Source organism: Dermacentor albipictus, chromosome 4 (genome assembly GCF_038994185.2).
Source record: "Dermacentor albipictus isolate Rhodes 1998 colony chromosome 4, USDA_Dalb.pri_finalv2, whole genome shotgun sequence".
NCBI classification, from domain to species: domain Eukaryota; kingdom Metazoa; phylum Arthropoda; class Arachnida; order Ixodida; family Ixodidae; genus Dermacentor; species Dermacentor albipictus.
Window position 1 is genome coordinate 123020826 of NC_091824.1, and position 25672 is coordinate 123046497.

Genomic DNA, 25672 nt, shown 5'->3' on the forward strand with positions numbered 1-25672 from the left:
TTCTTTATATTTTCTGGTAATCGTTCCTCGTGGCTTCAAAGACAGTCGCTTTGATAAAGCATTGGCATTGGATTGCAGTAGAACAGCACAGTATGATCTACTTTCTGTATGTAGCATGCCTCCACTGTCATCAGTCTTGTTAGTGCAACAAGCTGCTGCCAAGTGGCACTCCACTAGAATAAGTGTAAATGAGCCTGTGATTTAGACGAGAAACAGTCCATTTTGCTAATGTTTTTGTTAATGTTCTAAACCTTGCCATTTGTCAGCATGAATTTATTATATATGAGTACTTACCTGTTGTTTGCTCTTCACCTTTAGTGGAGCCGGGCATGAGCTTACTTGGTGCTGCTGATGACCTGAAGTTCGACATTAACCATGATGAAGAGGACGAGGCTTCAGCTGAAGTTAGAAAAAAGGCTGAAGAGGTATGTCTGTTTACCGCCTACCTATTGGTGTAGTGTAAGGCACAGAATGTTAATGGGGTAACTGCTGTCATAAATATCCAGAGCTTAGCTGACACCTCATTAGTAAAGAGTATTAACCACAAATCACAAAAACTTGTGCTGTGTGGGATAGGAGTCATCTTACAAGGCCATCGTCCTGCAAATTTGTTCAAATGTAAGTTTGGGAAAAGAGGCATCAATATATTGACTGCATTTCGTTTCTTCAAATGTTTATGTAGTTACTGTTCACTGTTAACTCTTTTCTTTCAAGTTACCACTGAAAATGTGTTCATTTTTGGTGCCTTTATGTTTTAACATTTTATTTCAAGACTTGTTAGTCACAACCCATGCCATGGTACGTGAAATAGAATCCTGATCTTTGATGTTTTGAATGGAAGTAAAGTAGAAATAACTGCTCAGAGAGTTTTGAGAATTCTTTTGTGAAGCTTCAAGGACAAAGAAGCACCCCAAGAAGCATGAATGAAAGTATTAATGTGCAATTTTTACAATAAGTACTGAGAGCAAAAAAAAAAGACAGCTGAACTATACAAAGTACTTGCCTTCCTCCTAGCTCCCTAATTCTGCTTAGACAGCACAAGAAATATTTTACACAAATTTGCCAGCGTGAATATCAGCCATAGTGATGCCCATGCTATGCAAGAAAGCCAATTTTTTGCAAATGTGAAAATGGGTAAGCACCCACAACACAGGGCACACTTGATTTTGCTTATTGTAGCAACCACCTGGTTCCTTTTTTGGTGCATTCTTTAGGCCCTCGAAGAAATGGTTCTCAGGTTGGGGGGCATGCACAAGACTCCTCATACTTGAAAGTTGATTATTTGTTCGACCATGTTTTCTGTGCAAGCAAGCTGATCTAGTCGTGCGCCTTGAACAGGTGTTGGAGACGTCACATGCTTTGTGAAGTACTGTACAGGCCTGTATGGTAATGTGCAGAATTGCACAGTATTGTGAAGCAATGAATAAAGGCATTTTCACAGGCTTCAAAAAGTAAGAGATTAGACTGCTAGTCAAGCTCCCGCTGAAGGTTGATCTGGAATTTACTGTGTGCTCTTGTCCCCACGTGAGGAAAAAAATGAGGTTTCACATGATACTGGTAAAACAATCATCAAAACAACACACACTCCTGAACACGTATAAATTTTTGAGACATCATTGAAACTGTGTAGATGTCGGATCGGAAAATTAGACAACCTTAGAGATGTTTATCTGTCTTCACTGCTGCTATCATATAAATATTGTCTTGGCAAGTTGACCTAAGCACAAATTTATCTTTTTTTGCTAGGAGCACTGGAGGCTAGCTTTTACGAAACCTCCTGCAAAGTTTTATTCTTCCACAGTCTCCAGTGTTCTGAAAATTGTCAAGTGTGGTCGTCATTTTATATGTTGCATGGTATTGCTCCTGGAATAATCCGAATGGAAACGTTTGACGTGTTGAAAATTGCCAATCAAATCAATTGATTTCTTTGGGCCGGTAAGAAATGAGTTAACTTGCAAATTGAATTTGATGAAAAGATTCTTGTGAAGCGCACTTTCAATTTCCTAATCAGTCAAATAAGTTGTCGACAGCACTGTGATGTCAGAAGCGTGGCACATAAATTTGCTAAAAAAAATGTGGCAGCTGTTGTGGCTGAAGCTAGCACAATTTTTTTCTATAGAGAAACTTGCCACGTTTCATTGCAGTTTAAGACTCTACAGTGCAGCAAATGTGAAACTTCGCAAGCGGGCATTTCTGCACATCCACATAACTGTACAAGGATGCTCGAGCTCATGCCCAAAGCGCTGCTAATGCAGAGGGATGTGTGTTGAGTGAGTGGTGAGCTATGGATAGGGGCACCACCTCACACGGTCATGCTTTGCTTTCATTTGAAGTGCAGGGTTAAGCAACTTGATTAATAAAAAGGAAGTATGCAGTTTGGCTTACTTGCAGAACTTGACATGAGGCCTATTAAAAGGTCACTGGGGAAGAACATTAACTGTAGTGTGAATAAATTGGGCTGCAATAGCAAAAGAGCAACTGTGTTGTTTTGAAAGATTTTTTTACCATTACAAAACTGGTTCAGTAATACTCTTTCGCATCCCTTCAACACCATAGCTGTTTCAACATTTGCACATGCTCTGTTTAGTTTAGTGGGATGTTATATCAGCTATCTGGCATCTCAAAAGGCAACTAGAAATTATTTGATAAAAGAAGATCACAAAGAAATTGATGTTTAGGAAACATTCAGCCATTCTCTGTATCAACTTTATAAGTCTAGCATAAGATATTTCTGTTGTTACTTGCAGCTTAAAAACAGAAAAGATAAAGCTGCAAATTAGGTGTTGCTACAATATTTAACATTGTTGTGCAGTGGTTCACTACCAGTGCTACAGTGATAACTGAATTTAATTCTTGTTATAGCTGCAACAAGCAGTTGCAAATGGGTTTGATGACCTGGAGGGACTGTCGGATGACGATGATGAAGACCTTTCTACTGACCAGTGAGTTTCTTTGGCTTTCCTTCTTGACCAATGTTACCAAAAGTAAAGAAATAAGGTCATAATCACATTTGTTTGAGCCACAGGAGAGGCACAAGAACCAGATAATCTTGATGGCAACATTACCATTATTTTGATTGTGGTTGCATTTTTACCTTCCATTCTTTTTTGTAGACCAACTAGAAGACATAGATTTATTGATGGGTTTTAACATCTCAAAGCTATGCATGGGCTATGAGAGATGCCGTAGTGGAAGGCTCTGGATTGATTTGGACTGCCTGCGGTTCTTTAATATGCGCCCAAAGCACAGTTAGCAAGAATGTAACATTTCACTCCGATTAGATTGTGGCATTGAAAGCACGGCAGCAGACCGCCGTAGCCACGAAGTCACCACTGCGCGTGAACTGGCAGATGCAGCCATCATTAATAGAACTTGCACAAGCTTTGCTGTTTTCTGCCATATTGATGTGTTTCCAGCTGAGCATAGCACTTGTTCTTTATGTGAAGGCATGAGTGGTAGTAATTGCACGTGATTGAATGTTGGTCGCCTGTGTGTCTTGCATTTTCACACATCTTGTCAACTATCTAGAGGCTAATAGTTTTTTTCCTACTTTGCAACATGGCTTCCATAAGTTTTTCTTGTGTGAAACCCAACTTACCTTCACAAACAACTTACATGCTTTATTGTAGATTGTATGTTTTAGATTTCGCCAAGGCTTTTGATAAAGTTAATCGCTCTTTACTGTTACATAATCTAAGTGTGGTAAATATTCACCTGCAAGTACTTGATTGGATTCGCGAATTTCTTTCCTGCCGTGTCCAGTATGTTACAGCTAACAGCTGCGATTCTCCATTGGCTCCAGTCAGTTCCGGCGTACCTCAAGGGTCATTCCTTGGCCCCCTTTCATTTCCGATTTATATCAACGATTTAACTGCTAACATTTCTTCCCAAGCTTGTTTATTTGCAGACGACTGTGTCTTTTGCCATAAAATAACCAACAGTTCAGACATAACATCACTTCAGTATAATTTAAACATTGTGGTAGAGTGGTGCCGCATGTGCCGCATGGAATTGAACATTGCTAAATGCAAAAGTCTGCGTGTAACTAGGCGTGATGTTATCTCTCCGTCCTATCTTCTTAACAACACCCTGCAAACCACAGCTTCCTATCGCTATCTTGGCGTTTACATATGCAGTGACCTATCATGGAAACATCACGTTGATTATTTAATAGCTAAAGCGAACCAAACTTTAGGTTACTTGAAAAGAAACTTTTACCTTGCCCCACTGTTACTCAACCTGTTATTTTGTACAACCTGCGTTCGGCTCCAGCTAGAATACGCTTCGTCTGTGTATACGCTTCGTAACTTTACATTGATACAGCGCATTGAGGCAATGCAAAATCGCTCCGCTTGCTTTACTTCAGCTAACTATGATCGAAATGCCAGCATCACAGAAATGAAAGCTACTCTTGGTCTTCCTTCCCTAGCCAACCGTAGAAAGCAGTCACGCATTTGTCTTTTTCACAAAATGTACTACCACAACGCCACTCTTCGATCCTTGTTCATCCAACCAGCACCATTTCGCTCACACGGGCTTGATCATCCCCATAAGGTTAACATGCCATATTTTTCAACTACTGCAGGCTCGCAATCATTTGTCCCCAGAACCACAAGGGAATAGAGTCACTTACCTTCCTTCATAGCGGACATAGCTGATTTCAGCTGCTTTTAAAAATGCCTTATCAAACTTATTGTAGTACCAGACATGACTTTCTTATGTATAGTTTACTCTACAATGTATGTAATTATTCTGTATAGTGCTTCGTATATGCTGTATAATGCTTTGTATAATTATTCTGTATAGTGCTTCGCTCCTTCTGTTATTGTTACTTTTCTTGTTCACTTTTACTTTGTAGGCCCCTCCTCTCTGTAAGGTATTTATACCCTGAGGGTGTTGGAAATAAATAAATAAATAAATAGGAGGGCAGGGGTCTAAGAGAGACAATGGACAGGCTGCAGGCCTCGCCCATCTACTCATTCTTCCTCGCACACTGGCCTTGAATATAGACTTCATTACACGCCGTCTTTTCTTCTACTGAAGGCGTAATTATGAAATAAATTGCAGTATATTGAGTTGGGTCAACATTTTCAAGTTGCATCATTTTGTTGAAATTTTCTCATTTGACATGGGATGAAAAATGTAACATGCAAATAAACAAAAGTTCTTAACACGACTTATGCAACTGTGCGTGAGACAGTATGAATCTCTACTGAGGTAAGAAAAAGTAAGTGATAGTAGCTGTAGGACGTGAAAGCAAAAAAATTCAGTGACGGTGGCTGTAAGAAGTGAAACAAGGGACAGGAAAGCAGAAGAAACAGAAGCCATGGTTTAATGAAATGATTTCACCACAGTGCTTGTGGTGATAACATTTAAGAGAATAAAGAACTCGAGAGTGTGATCTGGAGTGGGCAGATTGTGTATAGTGGGTGGCTGCACATGTACTTTGCTTTCTGCTATGTTATGTACAGTGGTCTAAGGCTTCTTCAAGGACCTCACTGCAAGGTTACTCATAATTTTTTTTGTACACATATACATCTGATTGCTGTGATTTGAAAGTCGCATTTGTTTGCTTACCAGAGTCCTGTATTCTCAGGTACTTCAAGCCGCCAGGGGTTATTGGCTATGGAGGGACGACTTCTACTCCAAATCAAGAAGGACAGGTAAGTTCTTAATCTCAGCATATTCTGTACTGGTACTGCCTCCTTCACAAACTAATGATGTGAGGTAGAAAAGAGTATGAAAGGAAAGGTAATTGCTTCTTCACCTCATGATGGCATACATTGTACTGTTGCAGCTTTATTGTTCCAGCATTAATAAAAAGTGCCCAAGGAAATGGACAGGAATAACGAAATCATGCTTGAAATGCTTATACATAGTAAGGCTAGGCTGTAAGCTACCCAAAAAGACAAAATGGTGGCTAGCTGGGCTTGTTGGTATGAGCACTATTTCAGCAAACAGCGCAAGAATGGAGCACAGAAAAGGAGCACACGAGGCTGGAAATCAGTGCCTGTGTTGTGTGCTCCTTTTCTGTGTCCCGTTTTTGCGCTGTTTAATGAAGTAGGAAGACAAGTAATGTTTCCCAAGTGTATTGCACAGAGCAGTTCAACTACAAAAGAATCTGAGTGTGGTTTTGAGTGCAGCTGTTTACAATTGAGTGTTGACTTGGTCAGATGACATCATGTTTAGTGGCTAGGAATGAGACACAGGTGTTTACTGGAAAGGAACTATGCGGTATTGAGGAAAAGGAGAAATTATAGGGATGTCACATATTTATTTTGATTATGTAAGCACAGTAACATTCTAAATTACCATCGTGTAAAGACCAGCATGTAAAATAAAGTTGTTATACATTAAAATGCATATTAAATTATTATTGAGTGATGTTATTAGTCTTTAAATTGCTTTGTTTGTTAGATGCTACTGATAGCTGACGAAGTGGTATGCGTTAAGATACAAGAGCTTGAAGGCAAAGTTGTGATCTGTTTTGTAATTCAGTTTTTTGTTTGTTTGAAGAATTCATTATGCATACATGCCAAATCTCCCGCAGTTTCCATAAAGTTTATGAACATGGGCTTGTTCTATGATTTTACTAATTTTGCGCCAAGTATTATCAAAAATAAATCCTGTTCATGAGACAGTTAGACTTGTCAGTCTCCGAACCTTCTGTTGGAAGTTTTCTGATGCTGTAAGGAGGCAAGGAGGGCACTTGCTTCGAGCAAGTTAGCACAGACAAGCTCCTGAACCAGGCAAAACTATTGGGAGTAGCAGAGTTGCAAAAAAAAGTCGCTGTTATCTAAAAACGGTGCATTGCTTGTCAGTCTTCATTGTTCCAAGCTTGCTGCTGCTTGTATGCTCCGTCTAAAGCTAAATCACCATTAATATAGTGCATGCGTATCCCTCAAAAGGCGTGTGATTAGGGACGCATAAAAAAAGTGATGTAATAATAACCTCTTCAATTAACCTCTTTCGTGGCTACTTGAGTCACTGGGTATGTGCCATTGAATATGTCCCGCTATTCATTGAAGCTCTTTGACGCCAATTTGGATTACTGGGTATATCCAGAAGGAAGCATGAGATTGGAGTCCGGCTGCAGTACATGCCTCACGCAGGACGCATTTTGGTGGTGGAAATATGATGTGTCACTATGTTTCTTCAGTGCTAATCACATTAACGTTGGCAGTCATTCTGAGATGATTTCAGACAATTTTTTGAGGCATCGAATTTTCAGAGGCCGAATGTGAGATTGCTGTATGTTATGAATCGACTAATAAGCTCCAACATGACCTTTACAAACAGAACATGACCATTAAAACGGCGAAATGAAAGCTGTCTGACCAGCAGCAAAATTCGCCTTACAACAATCAGCTCAACAACATATTGAAATAGTATATGCAGATTCGCAAGGCATCATTAGGATGTGTGCAAGTGCAATTAACAAAAACCCTCAAATTCAGCAGCTATAAACTGCTGCCAAGCAATACTGACACCAACAAAAGCTTTTGTGGTCAAATGGGTTCCCGAACAGGCCTGAATTTCTGTTACTCAGCAATGCATGATACTCACACTTGTCATGTTGTGCTACTTTCTTCATTGCATGCCTTTACGATGGTTATCATAACCAATGCAGCTGCTTGCAATAAACTTTTTCGCAGAACTTTGTGAAGCAGCCATTTGCCACACCACATTATGCCATGGGCATCCACCAGAATGTGCCTGGAGCTCACGTTCCCAAGCTCAACATGTACGCCGACAACTACGCCAATGGCCTGGATCTTGGGAGTCCGACGCTGCACGGCCATGGCATGGGCGATGGCTTGAATGGTGGAAGCAACGGAATCCACCAAAATTCATCTGCGCCTCTGAATGGCCAACATCCCACTCATCCCCATGGGACTGCCTTGACGAATGAAGCAGGTGAGCATAATGTAGGTCATGTGCATTTTCCTCAACAACTATGGGCACAAGTACAGCTTTTGTCAAACGTATCCAAACCATTGATCACGACCACTGCTGGAGGGTTTGTGCCCTATTATCAACTGCAATTTCTACTTGCAGATCAGTAGTTGAAAGCATTTGTTTTCCACTTGTTTTACCCTAGCATTACGCATACTAATGAGAAACAATTATTCCAATTTGTTATCCTTACTAATATTTGCCTTTGTGGTCCCTTTATGTTACACAGTTGGTGGTTTTCTAAGCATTACCACAGGCCCATCAGGCATTGAGAATTGTAGAAAAATGCAAGGGATCATCTTTTCCAGATGACTATGTTCAGCTCGAGGTGATGTACAAAGCGCGAACGAGGGAAGTAGAACGGCTAAAGTTTGAGCTGGAAAATCTGCGAGAGTCATCTAGGGCGGAGATTACCTCGTTGCAGGACCAGGTGACTACCTTGCAAGGTTTGTAGAAGCTTATTTATTCCCTTACATTCAAGAAATTGTATGACGATGAATGAACATGGCAGTCAATAACAGTGCAGGCACGATGCAAAGGTGACATGCATACAAGAATTTTCATGACCTGTCTTTGTATCCTGCTTGCATCAGTGTGTCCGAGCATTCATGTGTTGCCAAGCACAATTGATTTGGCAAGTTAGCTGTTACATCTTATGTAAGGATAGGCATGGCTGAATAGGCAATGTGTTACTCTTAATAGTGAAAGCTTTGATGATAAAAAATTATGGCAGAACCCATTTCATGATGACTGTCGGCATTACTGTGATTAGCTTTCAAGCAATGTAGGGATACAACATATTGCTGAAATCATGTATCTTTATTATCTGTATTGGTCATTCTGACTTTCCTTGCTTCAGCTATATACAGTAATCACTGTGCCTACTACCAGCCCACATTTCTTTGACACTTACCTGCCATAGTCGTCAATGAGCGCGATGGCATGACAGTTATATAACAGCGATGGAAATACGAAATGACGTTGATGTAAAAGATGGCATTATGTTGACGAAAACGAGGTAACGATTAGGAAATTATGACGATGGTATAATGAGGACAATGTGATGCTGGCATGAAGATAGTAATAGGGTGACAATGAGTTTATGATGACAGTAGCGTGATGACAACCGGATGAGAAAGCTGGAATGACGACAATGGCACAACCATAATAGAATGACGATAATGGTTCAACAACAACGCAATGACTACAACAGCATGAAAATTGTGGCATAATCACGATTAAATGACAGTCACATGATTTTGATGGAATGACGAAGACTGAATTACATGCACATCAGTGGTACGGTGTAGGCAGTATAATGACGATGGCATGATGACAATAGGCTGACGTTTCTGAATGAAGTAGGGTGTTTAAACTACAGCCTTACAACGACGCCATGATGACAGTAGATTACGCAGACAGTATCATGACGAACGTATGAAAATGAATGCATGATGACGACTCGGTGATGACTATGACACCACAACGACGGCATGATGAGAGTCACATAATGAATCTGGAGTGATCATGACGGCATGACAAGCACCAGATGACTAATGTAGAATGATGACGATGCAACAACTACTGTATTTATTGAATCTAGGCCGATAGTTTTTTAAATATAATCATATACCAAACTCTAGGCTCGGCTTACATATAAGGATTTTAAAAAATGCGCCAGTTTTTAATTGAGATTGATAAATATAGTGCATAGCTAGCGCCATCTAGAAAAGTCAGTATCGCAACCGCTACTAGTTGTGCCAGTAGCCAACTGAATTACATGAGCGACGTCGCCATTTTGACCTGTGTTGGTATCAGCGTGTGGTGTGGCAACATCGTAATGTCACGAAACAGGCGATGCTACTATAGTGCTGCTTTCAAACGAAAAGTTGTTGTAGCCGCAGAGGTATAGTCAAACATTCAAGCCAGGCGGGACTTCGGCATCGATGGAAAAAAAAAAAAAAAAATGTCGCAGTTACGGCAGAAAGATGAAACATCGATTGCAAAAGCAAATTAGTGAGCAGCTAGCTGGCTATACAAAGTAAGGATAGTAGTTTTATAGGCTGTATAAACTTGTAAACATAGGGATACTAACTAAATTAACAAGCGTGGTGCGCACAAGCAAACGTGAACACATGTCACTCGATGACCGCGGAAACTTGCTATCAAAACACTGAAGTGAGGAAGCACAGCAGCAGCAGTGATCAAACTGAGTTTCGTGCTGTGTCTCACATCGACGCGAACTATGCTGTGAAAACACACAGCACAGCCAGACTCTGTCCCCGTTGCAGATGGCTTTCAAGATACAGTGGCCCGGGCAAGCACGCATGGCAGCGCGGAGTAGAATTGGTCACGAGTCAGATGACATAGCTGGAATGATGATGATGTAATGAATGCAAGCGCATACCTAGTGGCCCAAGCTATTAGACAACCACTTAGTTCGTGTAGGAGGCGTGACGTAGGAGGCGCAACGGCATCACCACCATGATCACGTACCCAGTCGGCCTTGTGGAAAGACTGCTTGGTCTGCTTTATTATTAGGAAGGACAGGGCCGGACTAGGAAGGACAGGGCAGGAAAAGGCAGGACAGGGTAGACAGACAGACGGGGATGGACGGACGGACAAATAGGCAGGCTTAAGATGCCTGAAGTAGGCAAAGAATGCCAATTGCATTAACTCTTTGAGGGTCAGTGACGTAAATATATGGCGCCGCAAACAAGTTCAAAAATGGTTAATGCCGTATATTTACGGCACTGTCTGTGCATTTAAAAAGCGCCCTAATTTTGTAACCTTTGATTTTCTATCATGTGCTGCCACTATGTGGGAATACAGGGAATTTTTTTTGCGCGCCTCCCTCTCTCGGTTTTCATTGCATGGTTTGTTTTAAAGCTAGTTTGCTCCCGCACGTCTATATACTACTGCTCGCGCATTGGCGCACGGGCGGGCTGGCCGGTAGCGGTTTGGGTTTTTTTCCGCGGGCAGTTTCGGCTTCTTTCGCTTGCAAAATTGATTGCTATCTCATTACTAATCGCTCAAAGGGCGACCACTTGTTTCTTGCTCGTTTAGTGCTCACAAGGGTGTGCATAGGAAGGATGCCATCGTGCATGCGTTTCTGTTAAATTTTTTTTGGACACTCGCAAAAATTAATTGCCTCTGATTGGTGATAAGATGAAGATTCGTGGAAGTTTGTCACACGTTTTGCTTTTTTGGCGAGCACATAACCACACAGTTTTCTTGAGTGAGTGCACCTACGCAATTCGATTACTCTATGGATGTAGATATTAGTGCAAGAGCAGGAACATTTGAATCTTGCGAAATACTCTCGTGTGCGAATTTTCAAAGCCTTGAACTATGTGTATAACAATGCATCAAATTTTCAGTTCTTATATGTTTATTTCTTTTTTTATTGTTGTTATTCATGAATGAAGAGTGCATATATACCAATGCAAAATAATTTTTTCTCACTTTACGATCACCCTAGAAAAATTATTGAAAATATTTTTCAAGATAAGTCCCTAAGAAGAATTGGAATCTGCAATGAAAAAAGTCGACCCTGGCCAGCCGTGTATGGCGAAAAAAAGAAATCTACCCTCAAAGGGTTAAAACTGTAGCAGCACCTATGTGCCTTAACTGTGTGTTCCATAACTGATTAACAAAATTAATTTTATGAAAACACTAGGTGATGGTGAATTCAAGTGTATAGCAACTTTCCTTTTTTGTGAATCTCTTATTGGTTTTATCTGGATGAGTGGTTTTGCTGGGCTGGAGCTGTTAAATAATTTGCCCTCACACTGCCATTTGATAATCTCCTGGTTACCTCTGTTAAAGACTCTTCAGGCTGTGAATGCAAAGCTATAGTACTAAAGCATACCTGTGCCGGCACTGCCTGAAATAGTCCTCAAATTTTGTCTGCATTTTTCTGATATGTGAAATTGAAACCATATTTATTTTATTTACTAGAGGACATAATTTGAAGAGGCATTATGTTTGTTGGCATAGGTGCCATATTTTTACCTTTAGTTTAACTTCCAGCCTCAACTTGCCTACTTGTTGATTTTTTATGTCTGCTGCTATCTCTCTGTTTTCTTTGATGCTTCTGTAGGCATATCTAAAGTTGACAGCTATATTTACAATAGTGTTATCAGAAAATATTTTGTCATGTGCCACATTTTTCTATTGCTTCTGCAGCCAATGCCAAGATGTACATGGAAAACTGGAATCAAGCTAACCAAGCCCTAGCAAACAAGACCACTGAGAATGCTGAACTGTCTGTTAAGCTTTCCACCGTTCAGAACCAGCTGGAAATTGAAGCTAAGTCCAAAGATGAGGTTGGTTTCATTTCTGAAGTTTGAACACCTGACCTGTAGATTCTGATTATACTAGTGGACTTGTTAGGGTGAAGCTAATTGTTTGCTGTGTGGAAAGTCATCTTCATGTGAGCCTTTCTGGGACAAAAATAAAATGTAGTTATTCAACAGAAGACTAGCTTTAGTCCAGATGTGATGGTACTGTGATGACTATTTTACAGCATTTCTTGAAAAGTATTTGGCAGTATTTAATAAGAACTATTGGACAGTGAGAGAGCATATAACCTATCTCATAAATTACAAGTGTTGCTGCAATAGTTAGAGAGTAATGTGTAAATTTCACATTTGCTGCTACGAACGTGCAGATGGTTTGTTTCTCCACTGCTTGCGTGATAGGTTGCAAATGATGGGTCTCAGATGAGTTGCAGAATCATGCATTCAGTCCATCTCGTTTTTAAAGCAAATATTTCTTTGCTTACCTTCCAGGAATTTGACGTGTTGATGTCTTGTCTAGTCTGATAGGCTCGGTTGGGTTTCATTCGACTGCTAGCCAGCACTTCGCTAGCTGGTCAGCTATCTGGTGGCTGGCAATGAAGGTAGAAATTCGTGCCTGAAAAAGAAGCCCGTGCAGCTGTGCTGTCATTCATTTGAAACCATATTCACTGGGTTGCAATTCTACCATGTCAGAGGGAAAAAACACTGGCTACAGTTGGCAGGCTGTGTTCAGTGATGCTCTGTGGCATCCAGAGGTTTAGATGCTGTGGTTAGTAGTTTTGCGTCTCTCCGTAAGGATTGTTGTTGGTTAAATAATAAATTGCTACATGTAAATTGAAACAATGTTTTATCTGCCCTGTGTGTTCACTCAGGCGCTGGTGCCTCTGGGCAACAACTGCTGCTTTCCCTGTAGCAGAATTATATGGGAAAGTACCCATTTCCATTTATCTCTCTCTCAAGAGAGTTCTATAGGTCTCATTATCCCTTATATACAAACATACAGGCGTATTCAACGATGTTGAATACATAATCCCAAATCTAATATGAATGGAAGAGCAAGGACTATTCAAAAATTTTTTGTATATTTGCACACCCCTACTTAAAACAATTGCTGAACACTGAATGCATGTCTGATTTGAGCCAGCAGTGTACTATAATGCTTGGCATATGCATTCTCATTTGGAATTAGTTCTCTTGCCTGGAGCTTTTGTGCTTCTAGTTCTGCAGGAGTGCATTAAAAGGGTGCATTAGTGAAGTTTGAGCGTAGTGATCTTTTTGCCCACATTGCCCTGTAAATGTGCGTTTTGCATAATCTTACATTGCAATCTACATTTTGTATAGATAATTTGAGCCCCTCCACAGTGGCTATGGTGATGTGCTGCTGAGAAAGAGGTTGTAGGTTGGATTTCTTACTGTGACGACCACATTTCTATTGGGGCAAGCTGCAGAAACACTCGCATGTTTAGATCTAGGTGTGCATCAAAGAACCCCAACGGGTCAGAATTCATCCGGAGCACTCCACTACTGTGTCTCTTGTAGTCCTGGTGTTGCTTTTGGAAGTTAAGCTCTGCGAATCAATCAATCACTAAATCAGATTAGTGTGAGTCTGATAATGAAGGAAACAAATTGAGATGTGCTGTCGCAAGCCATTCCATGTTTAACTAATGTCGGGATGTCAAAATAACAAGCAGTACTGATGGCTGTGCCAAACTATCAAGATTTCTTGCAGTGATAAGGCAAAGTGTGTTTACACATTTACAATATTTTTTTTTTGTTTGCCAATTTTTTTACTGTATTTGCTCATGTGTTCATTTGAAGCTCATGGAGAAGATGAAGGTGGCAGAAGCCACGATCAAAATGCTGCAGGAGCAGGTTTCGGAGTTGAGCAGCTCAGACGGCCTTGTGCTGCTGAAGCGAGACTATGAAAACTTGCTACAAACACAGAAACAGAAGCACCAGGACGAACTATACAGCATGCACCAGAAGATTGACGAACTGAGCCGAAACTTGGCCGCAAAGGTGAGATTTTCTAGCACCTTATCGTGGGTCTTTTGGCTCACTTGCCTCATGACTTGTGCCTTTCATCGATATTTCTGATTATGCTTGTCTTGTGTCATCTGAGCCCTCCCTATGCCTACAAATTTCGTGATGCCATCACTCCATCTAATCTACTGGCATTATCATGTGAAAAGCACAGTTGCCCGTTAGCAAGGTTATGTCTCAGCACAGGTTATGTGTCAGGTCGCTTGCATCTGTGGGTGGTGTGCGTGGAGTGAGGCGCCTTTGTCTGCATGTCATGCAGAAAGTTGCACAGTTACTAGGGAGTTTTAGAATAGGGGCCCCAAACGTTTTGGGGCCCCAAAGAAATAGCGTCGAAGCCACTGCGCATGCGCAAGACGCAAACTGCGTTCGGGTTTTGCGTTGGGAACGCTATTTCACCGATTTAGCGGGAGCCCAAATAGCGGCCCCAAAAGTTTTGCGACGGCAAACATGGCGGCACCCATCGAAGCGATGGCTCTAACCTAGCACAAAACTGGGTTCGATTCGTGGTAACGCGTGAAGTTCACAAGCTAGGAGAAGTGACTGCGGTTATCGCTTTCTCTCAACTAGCGTGTGTTATGAAGATTGACTCATTAGTCGCCGCTGATTTTGAATTCGATTGTGGATTTTATGGCTCGTAGGCCTAACACGGCTAAGCTTGGCTGGTGAAGGCTAGTAAAGTTGGTTTGCTCAAAACTAAGCGCAACTAACTGTTTGCAGCTTACAGAATAACTTCTAAATTGTAATTAAACGCGAATACACGCAAATCAAAATTATTATTCCTCTCATAAAATGGTATATCTTATTTAATTATTTCTAATAGCTTTTCTTTGACGCCGTAGTGGCGCTGTCAGCGCAAGACGCTATCCGCAAACGTAAAACCCTATTCTAAAACTCTTCACTCCTACATGTCCCAATACTGACACCCGCAAAGCTCTTTGGGGCCCCAAACTATTGGGGCCCCTATTCTAAAACTCCCTACTGTATATGTGTGTGATGCTCTGCTAGCTTCCTGTTTAGTTTTAAACGGTTCACCTGAAGCTCAGTGCTTGCCCTTATTTTTCCTGTGTTGGTTCCAGCATGCGTCTGACATTGAGGCACCATCTACCCCACTACTACTATACTTTGGTAGTTCTGTGCCTCCTTCATTACTGACTGTACAATTTTTTTCGAAAGAATTGAAGCCATCATATGCATGACCACAGCCGACTCCAGGATGTCTAGTCAGCCTTATATTGTATCTGCAGTATTTAGTATTTCAATGTTCTGGAGAAGGAAATGAAAGCAAATTTAGCGTCAGCAAACAAGGAATGAAGGGAGACGACAACACAATGCGCTCCTTCCGTCCTTGTTTGTTGGCGCTAAGTATACTTTCAATTTACCAACACGCCCAACAAATGGCAAAGGAAATGAACTTTTATTTTCGGCCTTTAGAGCTTTCTAACCCTGGAAATTTCACGGGCACGACATGACACAGCCAGGACTGAGCAACACTCATGGTCCTAATGGCTTTGTTTCTTTCAACAAAGGCTGTATGTACATAGTAGTACTTACACTACTGGAAAGTCTCTTGCATACATTCTAGCTATTGGTATGATAGTGCAACAAACTGCAACTGGCACAAATACAAAACAGATAAGCATGAGTGCTACTCGCAACTGTTTAATGACAGGAGACTGCCCAATGATATATGCGGTACATGGGGCACATGCACCCAGCTGTATTATGTATCACCGTGTCACTGCACAAAGGAACCAGGACATAACAAAAACGGCACAAGTCAAAAGGCAGCGCTCGTGAAACCACACTCGGCAATGCTCAAACTTGTGTATGCCTCGTCCATGAAGCATTCTTCTTGATAAGGACACCTCCAAAGCCACTTGAGCCATGTTCTTGACATTGTTGCCTAGATGCCTTGTCTTCTAAAGTTGCACCTCATATCCACTCGTAAATGCGTGTACTTATGTTGCTTATGTACAGGCAGGGGCAAAATAATATGAGATCTACGAGTGTGCACCAAACTGCATTCTTGTGCCCTTTAACATAGCATGCGCCTTCTTTTCAGAAAAGGCATTGTACATACATGCCCTTTAACGCTTCTGTGCTTGCCACCATACCCATTTCTTGCCCGTGTAGCGCCCTCCCTTGGGCAGTGCCTAGAACCCGGATAGCGTGCGCCTGCATGAGAAGAAAATAAAAATGGCGCCTGGCCATGGCACATGAAGCCACGGCTCGCAATTCTATTCTGGTGTTGGTTCGGGTAAGCTGTCTCTTTCCTTTGCTCCCGAGGCATAAGCCTACAAGTGGTGACCGAGAAGTAACACAATGACTGATCTACTTGAATCTCCATGGAACAGGACTCATGTCCGCAAGACGTCTCGTCCCTGCAGCTTCACCTCCCACCTTCCTGGCCCCAGAACCCGCAAGTTTGGTTTCACCAGATCTGGGCGCAATTATGCCTCTACCGCATCACTTCAGAAACGATGCGTTACTACCGTGTCGCCTCAGTCCTTCCTCCTGATGTTGCCAGTGAGCTCTCGGGATGTTTTCTCAGCCACTATGGGCACTACACCTTATCAGCACCTCAAGACCAAGATGCTGGAGAGATTCATGCTGTCGGAGCTGTCTTACAGCAGTGCATTAACTTCGAGTGGACACCTTTGTCTCTTTACTCTCGGAAGCTACTTCCTGCTGAGGCCTGCTACAGCATCTTTGGCCAAGAGCTACTAACCATCTACATTGCGATACAGCACTTTCGGCGTTTTCCGTAAGGATGCCAGCTTTACGCATTGACCGATCATAAACCACTGGTGTATGTTTTTCGCACCAACTCATCAAAGTATGTGTAATGCGAGCTCCACTGTCTTGCTTATATATCTGATTTTACAAGTGACATCTGTCGCGTGAAAGGTGCTGATAAAACTGCCGCTGATGCCCTTTCTCATATAGCTGTTGTTGACTCTCCATCTCCATCTGTCGACTGGGCCGCATTCTCTTCCGCACGGCAGAATGACAGAGAACTCGCCACTTTTCGGGAGAACCCCCGCTCTCTCCGACTACGGCTTGTGCCCCATCCATGCTCACCTGAGCCCTTGTGGTGCAATGTCTCAGCAGACCTTCCCTGTACTTTTGTTCCAGCTTCACTGCGTTGCACCGTTTTTCATTCTCTGCACAACATATGTCACCCAGGTATTCGGGCTTCTCAGCGCTTTCTCACCCACTGCTGTGTCTGGCCTGGAATTAACGTGCGTGCTTGGACACACTCTTGTCTGCCCTGTCAAACAACAAAGGTCTCCCGTCATATCAAGACGCCTCCCCAAGCCTTCTTAGCACCTGGCCATCGTTTCGACCATGTTCATCTTGACATCGTGGGCCCTCTACCAGTGTCTCAAAGTTATCGTTATATACTCACTATGGTCAACCGTTTTACACGCTGGCCGGAGGCTGTTCTCATTCATGGCATCACCGCTGAGACTGTTTCCCTCGCTTTTATTTCTGCGTAGGTATCTTGCTTTGGTTGTTCTGGCACCATGACAACAGATTGGGGACACCAGCTTGAGTCTTCCCTGTTTGCTTGCCTTAATCACATTCTCGGCGCCAGATATTGCCGTACCACTGCGTATCACCCGTGTGCCAATGGCATGGTGGAATGCCTTCTCTGACAACTGAAGGCCACCCTGTCTGCCCGCCTCAATTGCGCCACCTGAGTTGACACCTTGTCCCCTGTGCTCCTGGGTTTACAGGCCCTCTCCGTGCAAACCTACTGTGCTCAGCAGCAGAGCTAGTGTATGGTAGTTCTCTGCGTCTCCCCAGAGACTTATTTACATCACCGCATCCACCAGCCCAGCCACAATAATTCCTACAATGCCTCCAGGACTGTGTTAAAGACCTCTGGCCCACTCTACCCCGTCCTTCCCGCCACAATACAATCTTTGTGCACCCCAACCTAGCCACTTCAACATGCGTTTTCATGCGCCTTGACGCTGTCTGACCACCACTAGCCCTGGCCAACGATGGACCGTTCCGCATCCTTCACCGCACCCTGAAAACTGCCACCTTCCTACAGGACGGCCTGGAAGAGACAGTGAGCTTAAACCGCCTTGAGCCAGCTTACGTGGAGTCTGCAATGGAAAGCCTCGTTTCACCGCCTGACCTCGTGCTAGAGTGCCATAGCCGGCCTTCAGTCCGGTTTTGACTTTCAGTCCAGGTGGGGGGCCCTGTAGCGTTCTCCCTCGGTGGCGCCTGGAACCTGGATAGTGCGCACCCGCATGAGAAGAAAACAAAGGTGGCGCCTGGTCGTGTCACGTGAAGACATAGCTCGCAGTTATATTCTGGCATCGATTCCGGTCAGCTGTCTTTTTTCTTCGGCTCCTGAGGCATAAGCCTACACCAGCATGCTGTCGGTATTGCGATGATTGCAGGAGATGCACTAGGAGAGCAGTGTCCTTTTCAGCTGTCGGGGTGTGCAGTGCATTGTCACAAGTCACAAGAGCCGAAACAGCCACCGCTCTCCTAGCATAACCTTCTGCATTCGTTGTGATTCCGACAGCACAGTGGCAAGAAATGGGCATAGCGGCAGGCGCAGAAGCACTAAAGGGCATGCGTGCACATTGCTATGTCTTGAAAGAAGGCGCTTGCTCCATTAAAGGGTGCAAGAATGCAGTTTGCAGATCACATATCCCATATTATTTTGCCCGTGCCTGTATATCTCTGTCAACCGAGTGGCATGATTTAAGGACTGTGTTGTGTATGACATGCTGTTTTTTTTATAACCCGGCATTGCTCATGCGTGCAGGGGGACGAGCTGCGGATATGCAAGGCTCGCTTTGAGGAGCGCGAGAGACAATTTGAAGCGAGGCTTTTGGAAAAAGCCGACACTATCAACCAGCTCACACAATCTCTAAGCAGCAGCCAGAAGCAGTGCCAGCAGTTCTTGGAAAACAGTGAGTATGACAGTGGGGGTGAGGGGTGGTGCTATGGGGCCAGTCTGGCTAGACTAGTTCTTATTCCAGGTAGATCCATGTGACAGACAGCATTACTGGTTTGTTGAGGTCTTCCTGAGCATAAAAAGATGAATGTGAGAAGGTACACAGAAACTTGAGTGCTAAATAATGAAGACAAAGACAAGAAGGTACACAAGTACTGAATTGCTTTAATAGGTGCATGCATCCTTGCATTTGTCTACTTCATTTAGCAGTTACTCAACAGTATCATGCCAACTCGCTTTAGAAGCTTTTTTCTTTTAGTTTATTGCCAGGCTTCACATTTTTAATGCTGCAATGGAAAACATGTCAGCTAGAACAGCTTCTGTTATGGTAGTTTCGCCAGAAATACACAATATATTTTTTTCACCAAATTAACCTTAGCCTTCAGATTCTGCATGCTATTACAAGAGTGTCATGAGTCGTGCTCTTGGTGTGGTTGATTGAGTGTAGTTGTATTGTAAAACTATGGGAGGAAGAGAGGGGTGGGGTGAGTGAATGAAGAAGAAAAGATATGATGGTCACAGGAATGTTTGTGATGTCCTCTGCGATTAATTTTCTGTGTGAGACAAAAAGAATTGCATGCTAAAATCTTCCTTTTGCCTTCTTTTAATTCACATATTTATTTACTGAAATATTTACTTACCAACTTGCTATACGCTTCATATCTGTATCAGTTAAATTGAAATTTCACAGTACTGTGTTACAAATTTCTTTAGGGTTATTGTCCTCAATATATTTATTCTTTTGAACCTTTGTACCGCTCAATTCATGGCCAATCCCCCAGAATGGGTCGCACCATTTCACCAAGGAACAACCAACCAACCAACCAGCCAACATCATTTGACAATAATGTAGTGGCCAATGTGGTCATAAACTGAAAGGGTTTACCACGAAAAAGTTCACCACGAAATCGCATAAGAATACTGTGCAGTTGTACATATTGCACAGATGGCATTAGAACACTAGTTGGCCACTTATCACCAATCCTCCTTGATGTTTCCACAGTGTAGCACCTTTACAATTTGAGAAATGTAATCTAACTGAATTGCCTTAAATAATCTTTCTCTTTAGTGGCCACAAGTATCACAAGCACTATGACTAAGAGTTAAAACACTGTGAACCTAAGATTGCATTACCATATTTATTTGGTTCACACCTTCACTTTTTCCGGAACAATTTACTAAAAAATGACATGCATGCTATCTTCAGGTTTGAAACAAAAACTGCAATAGTGATGAGCTGTAGTCATTGGCATTTATAGTTTTTGTAATCAACTCAAGTCCACTCGTAGCTGTACGAGCTGTGGTAGCTTCATGCTCATTTGTACATTTGTTACAATCTAGTATCGAGCTGTGGTAGCTTCATGCTCATTTGTACATTTGTTACAATCTAGTATATTCTAAATGCTATAGACTGGCATGGAATGATAGGCTTTTAAGAAATGCGGTATCTAAAGTTCCGCCGATGCCACTGAAGATTGGATGCTTTGGGCGGTTGATAGTTATGTGGAAGCCGCCAACAGTGTTGAAGAGCACCACTGGGTATACTGTAGCAAGGATACAGTAAGTTTTGTTTTTCGAAGTCAGAACAAATTGAAGTTTCTCTCTCTGTCTCTGTTACTATGGAAAATTGGTGAGTGAACAGTTGACGACATTGTGTTAGTAATTTCTTAAAGTACGAAAACCGGGGTGCGCCTTAGAATTGACTAAATGTAGTAACTTGGGTGGCTGCAATAAAAATCTCTACTTTCCTGGCTTCCTCTTATCCAAAAGTAAGTGCATGTTTTCTATTCATGTGCTTTGCTTTGTGTGTGATTGTCAGTTGTTTTGCTTTAAGGCACACCCCACGACTCGAGAAAGCTCCTGGAGCAGTTCCAGGTCCTTCAAGAGGAAAGGGGCAAGGAGAGGCAGAGATTAAAACGACTAGAGGTATGTCTGCTAACACGTATAGCTGGAGTTGGACGCTGAAACTGCCACATGAATGTTTCAGGAGGGAGTTGATGATCTCTATCAGCTTCTTGTTCCCAAGGCGAACATGGCTCTCTGCAATCCAGAACTATCAAAGAGGTGAGGAAAATAAACAGGCTTTTCACCTGACTAACAAGTATTTATTGCACTATACTCGGAATTCCAGTGAGCACTGTAACTCTTCAAAATAGTGCTGTGGAGATGCAGAAGTCATCGTCTATTTTTTGTTTTTATTTGTGACAGATTATGGTTGCACCAGTGGACCTCAGAAATTGTGTAGTAATCACTATTAAGTCCTTGATTAACTGAAAATTAATAATGCACATTTTAATTTATTTAATTTAGGCCACATCGCAGTTGTGGAACTGAATTCAGTCGGTGCTTAAGGTATGTCCATTTACTGGAGGTCTGGAGGCAAAGACATGTTTCACTCTATTGCCTGCAAGACCTGCTATGAAGTGGGCTGGTGTTTTATTTATTTATTTATTTATTTATTTATTTATTTATTTATTTATTTATTTATTTATTTATTTATTTATTTATCTGTTTTTACAATACTGCAGACCTTGTATAGGTCCAAGCAGGCTGTATTCAAAAGCATTTGAATAGACACAAGGAAAAATGCACACATCAATCAGTAGTAGGTACAATTGGGGACAGCATCGAGTTCCATCCATTAATAGTTCGTGGAAAAAAGGAATACTAAAATACCTACTTCAGTACATACAAAATATGTAGTTAAAGTGCTGGGTTGGTGGTGCCGGGTGTGTCTAGTTGTTAGGGGTTCAGTATAAATTAATGGTTCAATATTACTAGTAAGTGCCAAACGAAAGTCCAGTGGCAATTTTTTTCTTCGTAAAGCTAGTAACTATATACTACTTGTTACCATAAGTTCTCTGGGAGAATCATACTGGAAAAATTTATAAAAAGTAAACCAAACTGCTTTTTTATGCGAAGCATATTACGAGAGCTCAACCCAGCTCCTCAGGCGCGGCGGTGTCGCCTTGAATACCACGTGACACCGTGACGTCAAGACAGAGGAGAAGTGGCTTTGACTCAACTCTTGCAAGATGGGCTGGGTGGGAATCGAACCAGGGTCTCCGGAGTGGGAGACGGAGACGCTACCACTGAGCCACGAGTACGATGCTTCAAAGCGGTACAAAAGCGCCTCTAGTGAATGCGGTGTTGCCTTAGAAACGAGCTGTTTCTAAGGCTCAGGCGTGCGTCGCTTGCCCAGGTGCACATTTCGTTGCCGCGCCGAACGCTGCGTTGCTCGACGCTCACCGCGTCCAATGCGGGGCGTCCAAGGCGAAGCAGAGTAACGCATGAGTTGTTTCTTCGTCTAGCCGAACCAAATATAGCCAAGCAACAGCAGTTCACCAAGCTAAACAGTGGTTCAACAACTAAAATAAAGGCTAGTATGCTTCGCATCCTGGGCTTAACCTTACCTAAGCCACAGCCATTTTTTGTATTTTTTCAAGCTTTTTGATGTTAACTTCGGTATATGGATCCTATACTACACATGCATACTCGAGTCAAAACTCGAGGAAAGCTTCCTGGGAAATATATAAGAAGCATAGCTAACACCTTAAATTGCAAGTTTACAGGTGAACACTGCGAGAGTGGAGCACATATGACTGGCAGCTTCATTTGACTCGATAATATTTTTCTGCGGAAGAATCCTTAATTGCACATACTAGCAATGTGTTGTTTCTGTAGTAGTTCAAAAATACTTTTGGACCGTTTGTCGCTGCTGGTGTTTGACATCTGTGCACTTGTCATAAAAAGCCAACGACAGGCCTCAAGTGGAAAAAGAAAGAACAGTTGTTGTGTAAATCTTTTTTTTCTTGTATGTCTTTGGACTAAAAATAAAGTCCAATACCTTGTGCCTTTTTGGAATCATGTTAAACAGTTTGTATTTCTGAGGTGCGGCTTAAACTTTGTCTTCCTGGGTGAATACAGCTGTACAGCTTCTTTGAAGTAGTCGGCTCAACTCCCTTCAAAAGATGTCAACACCGAGATATTTTGTTGCCGGACAGCTATAAACATGACATCGGAGTGTGCTTTTTTTGCCCCTGAAGGATTTCACTCTGATTCATTGGTTTACGACTGGTCAGCCTGCTCTGAAATCATAGCAGGTGGTCAAATGGAGTGAAACGATTGTAGTGTAGTAGCTGACGTTGACCAAGCACTGTGCAGAGCACTGTGCCCCACTGCCGAGGTGTCGCTTTAGGACATTTCAGGTCGATCAGTCACTCATATCATTCCTCTGTACCTCCTTCTGCAGTGATGACAGCCTAGCGGCACGGTCGCTCAACAGGCCAACCTCCGAGGATGCGATGTTGAAGGTGCGCCTATGCTGTCGCGAGGTTGGGCACCTTCGCTCCGAGGTCCTTAGGGCAAGGGACGGGCTCTCCCATGCCGACCAAGAACTTGATGAGCTCAGAAGAAAGCTCGAGATGGCAGAGGTATGTTCTTTGCTTGTCTTTGCTTTTAAAACAGGTGAACAGATGAACACAGGCCATCAAGTAAACAGCTCTTGTTTGTTTTTCTTTCTGAAATGCTGGTACACAGTCGCTGACCGATAATTCGGACTCGACAAGGACTGCCAAAAGATACGAATAATCGGAAAATTAGAAATACAAGATTGGCCCACAAATAAGTGACTTTTTTCCACAAGTGGCTAAAAAGGGTGTGCCAATTAAGAGATTGTCACTTTCGAATATAGCTTCAATTTCGTGTGACAAATGCAAAACGCATAGGTGTCTATGAGTGATGGCATTTTTGCAGTCTAAGCAGTTAAGTGCTAATCGTGTTAACGTATCACAATGCAGGAATGTTGCTGGTGTTGCATCCGGTGCTAGAATGAAAGTATCTTCAAAAGTGATCACCCAAGAATATGACCCTAGTTTGTCAACATGTTTCTGCGCACACATGCGCTTGCCTTTGCGTGGTCGCAATTACGTAGCGGTGCCTCTTATGCCATTCCTTTTCACGCTTTTGACACTTCGTCAATGGTCAGAGCGACGCTCCACACACATTACCAACATGACCACCTGGCCACGAATAGGGGATGATAAGGGTGGCATACTATCGAGCAGAACACAATGCTACGAAATTGACGCTCTGGATGTTGTGTGTGGCTAGTGTGTGTAAAATGTTAGTAGTACAGGCACTGTGTGACTTAACCCAGGCGCAATAATTTATGTGTTGGTTGCCAAGCTGTGTGTACAGGCAGGGTGTATTTTCATGTCTCTAAAAGGAATAAGCCTGGTGTGTTTCTCACAGGAGCGTTTCATATTTCCAGTTGTGCGCTGCACTGCGTGTAGTGAAGTTCAATTGTCTTGCACGTTGGTTGCAAATGTGTTTAGTGCCGACATCTGCATCACTTACTGTTTGGCATGGAACATAAGTTCTGTTTCCAGATTGTTTTGCCGTCTTACAGACCTGTATTACAAGTTATATGCAAACCAATCGTCGCTGTAGATAGACAAATTACAGTCAATGCATGCACTGAATTCCCATCAGTGATTACTGGATTGAATAAGCTTCGGTAGTATTGGTTTCGACGAGGCGCCGACGACCATGCCAGCGACGTATGAAGATGACAATATCGCTATTTCTGCTTGACTCAGTGGCCAAATTCGCACACTGTCATGCAGTTGGAGTCCAAATTATCGCACGGCATGCACTAAGATGTTCAACATTTTGATCGTCCTTAAATATTAAGTGTATGGGCCTACTGGCGGTGCCATGGAGCTGCCCGAATAATCAAGGATGTTCGAATTATCGATCGGCGACTGTACTACACGACGGTATACCCCTTTATGCGATGCACTGCAGGCTCTTAGAGAACAGTAAATGAAATGATGAACAAGTTTAAGACTTCCTTCACATGGGCACCTTTGAGCTCTCTGAAGATAATGGAGCATGAGACTTCCTAAAGCAGCTTGACTGCAAGGGAGTCGTCTCATTTCACATGGTCAAAGCAACCAGTGTTTAAGAAAAAGGTTGCCAGGGGCACATTAGGTGCTGCTTGGCATATGTGCTCACTCAAAAGTATCGCTTCTAATTTTGCCTTAAACAATTTTACCTAGCATTGTTTGAACAAATAAATAAACAAATAAAAAAATAAATAAATAATAAAAAAATTTAAAGCTTTATGCTCAAGATTCACCTATATGGTTCGAATTATTGCGGTTCGTCGTAACGTGTGGTGACTGTATTAGCAAGTTCAGCTCTAAATGCACCCTCACGGGCAAAATTAATCAACCCTTCTCCTTGGGTTTTGACCTCCATTTTTGCATCAGCTAGCAGAGCTGTCGTCGGTGTTTCTACTTGAGATGTTTTTCAAGTGTATGACTTAGGTTACTGTTCTGTCAAGTGATGCCTAAACATAGTTTGACAAATGCTGAGGGGTCCG

General features: G+C 42.5%; 1 protein-coding gene across 1 annotated transcript in view; it reads left to right on the plus strand.

Annotated features, from left to right (window-relative positions):
* Positions 1 to 25672, plus strand: part of LOC135917779 (centrosomal protein of 152 kDa-like) — a 44066-nt gene that overhangs the window by 1231 nt on the left and 17163 nt on the right. Inside the window, exons 2-12 of the mRNA XM_065451375.1 lie at positions 319 to 425; positions 2863 to 2942; positions 5597 to 5663; positions 7656 to 7917; positions 8265 to 8402; positions 12145 to 12284; positions 14076 to 14276; positions 19093 to 19240; positions 21119 to 21210; positions 21272 to 21348; positions 23537 to 23717. Coding sequence (XP_065307447.1) covers positions 319 to 425; positions 2863 to 2942; positions 5597 to 5663; positions 7656 to 7917; positions 8265 to 8402; positions 12145 to 12284; positions 14076 to 14276; positions 19093 to 19240; positions 21119 to 21210; positions 21272 to 21348; positions 23537 to 23717 — 1493 coding nt within the window. The remainder of the gene's footprint in view (positions 1 to 318; positions 426 to 2862; positions 2943 to 5596; positions 5664 to 7655; positions 7918 to 8264; positions 8403 to 12144; positions 12285 to 14075; positions 14277 to 19092; positions 19241 to 21118; positions 21211 to 21271; positions 21349 to 23536; positions 23718 to 25672) is intronic.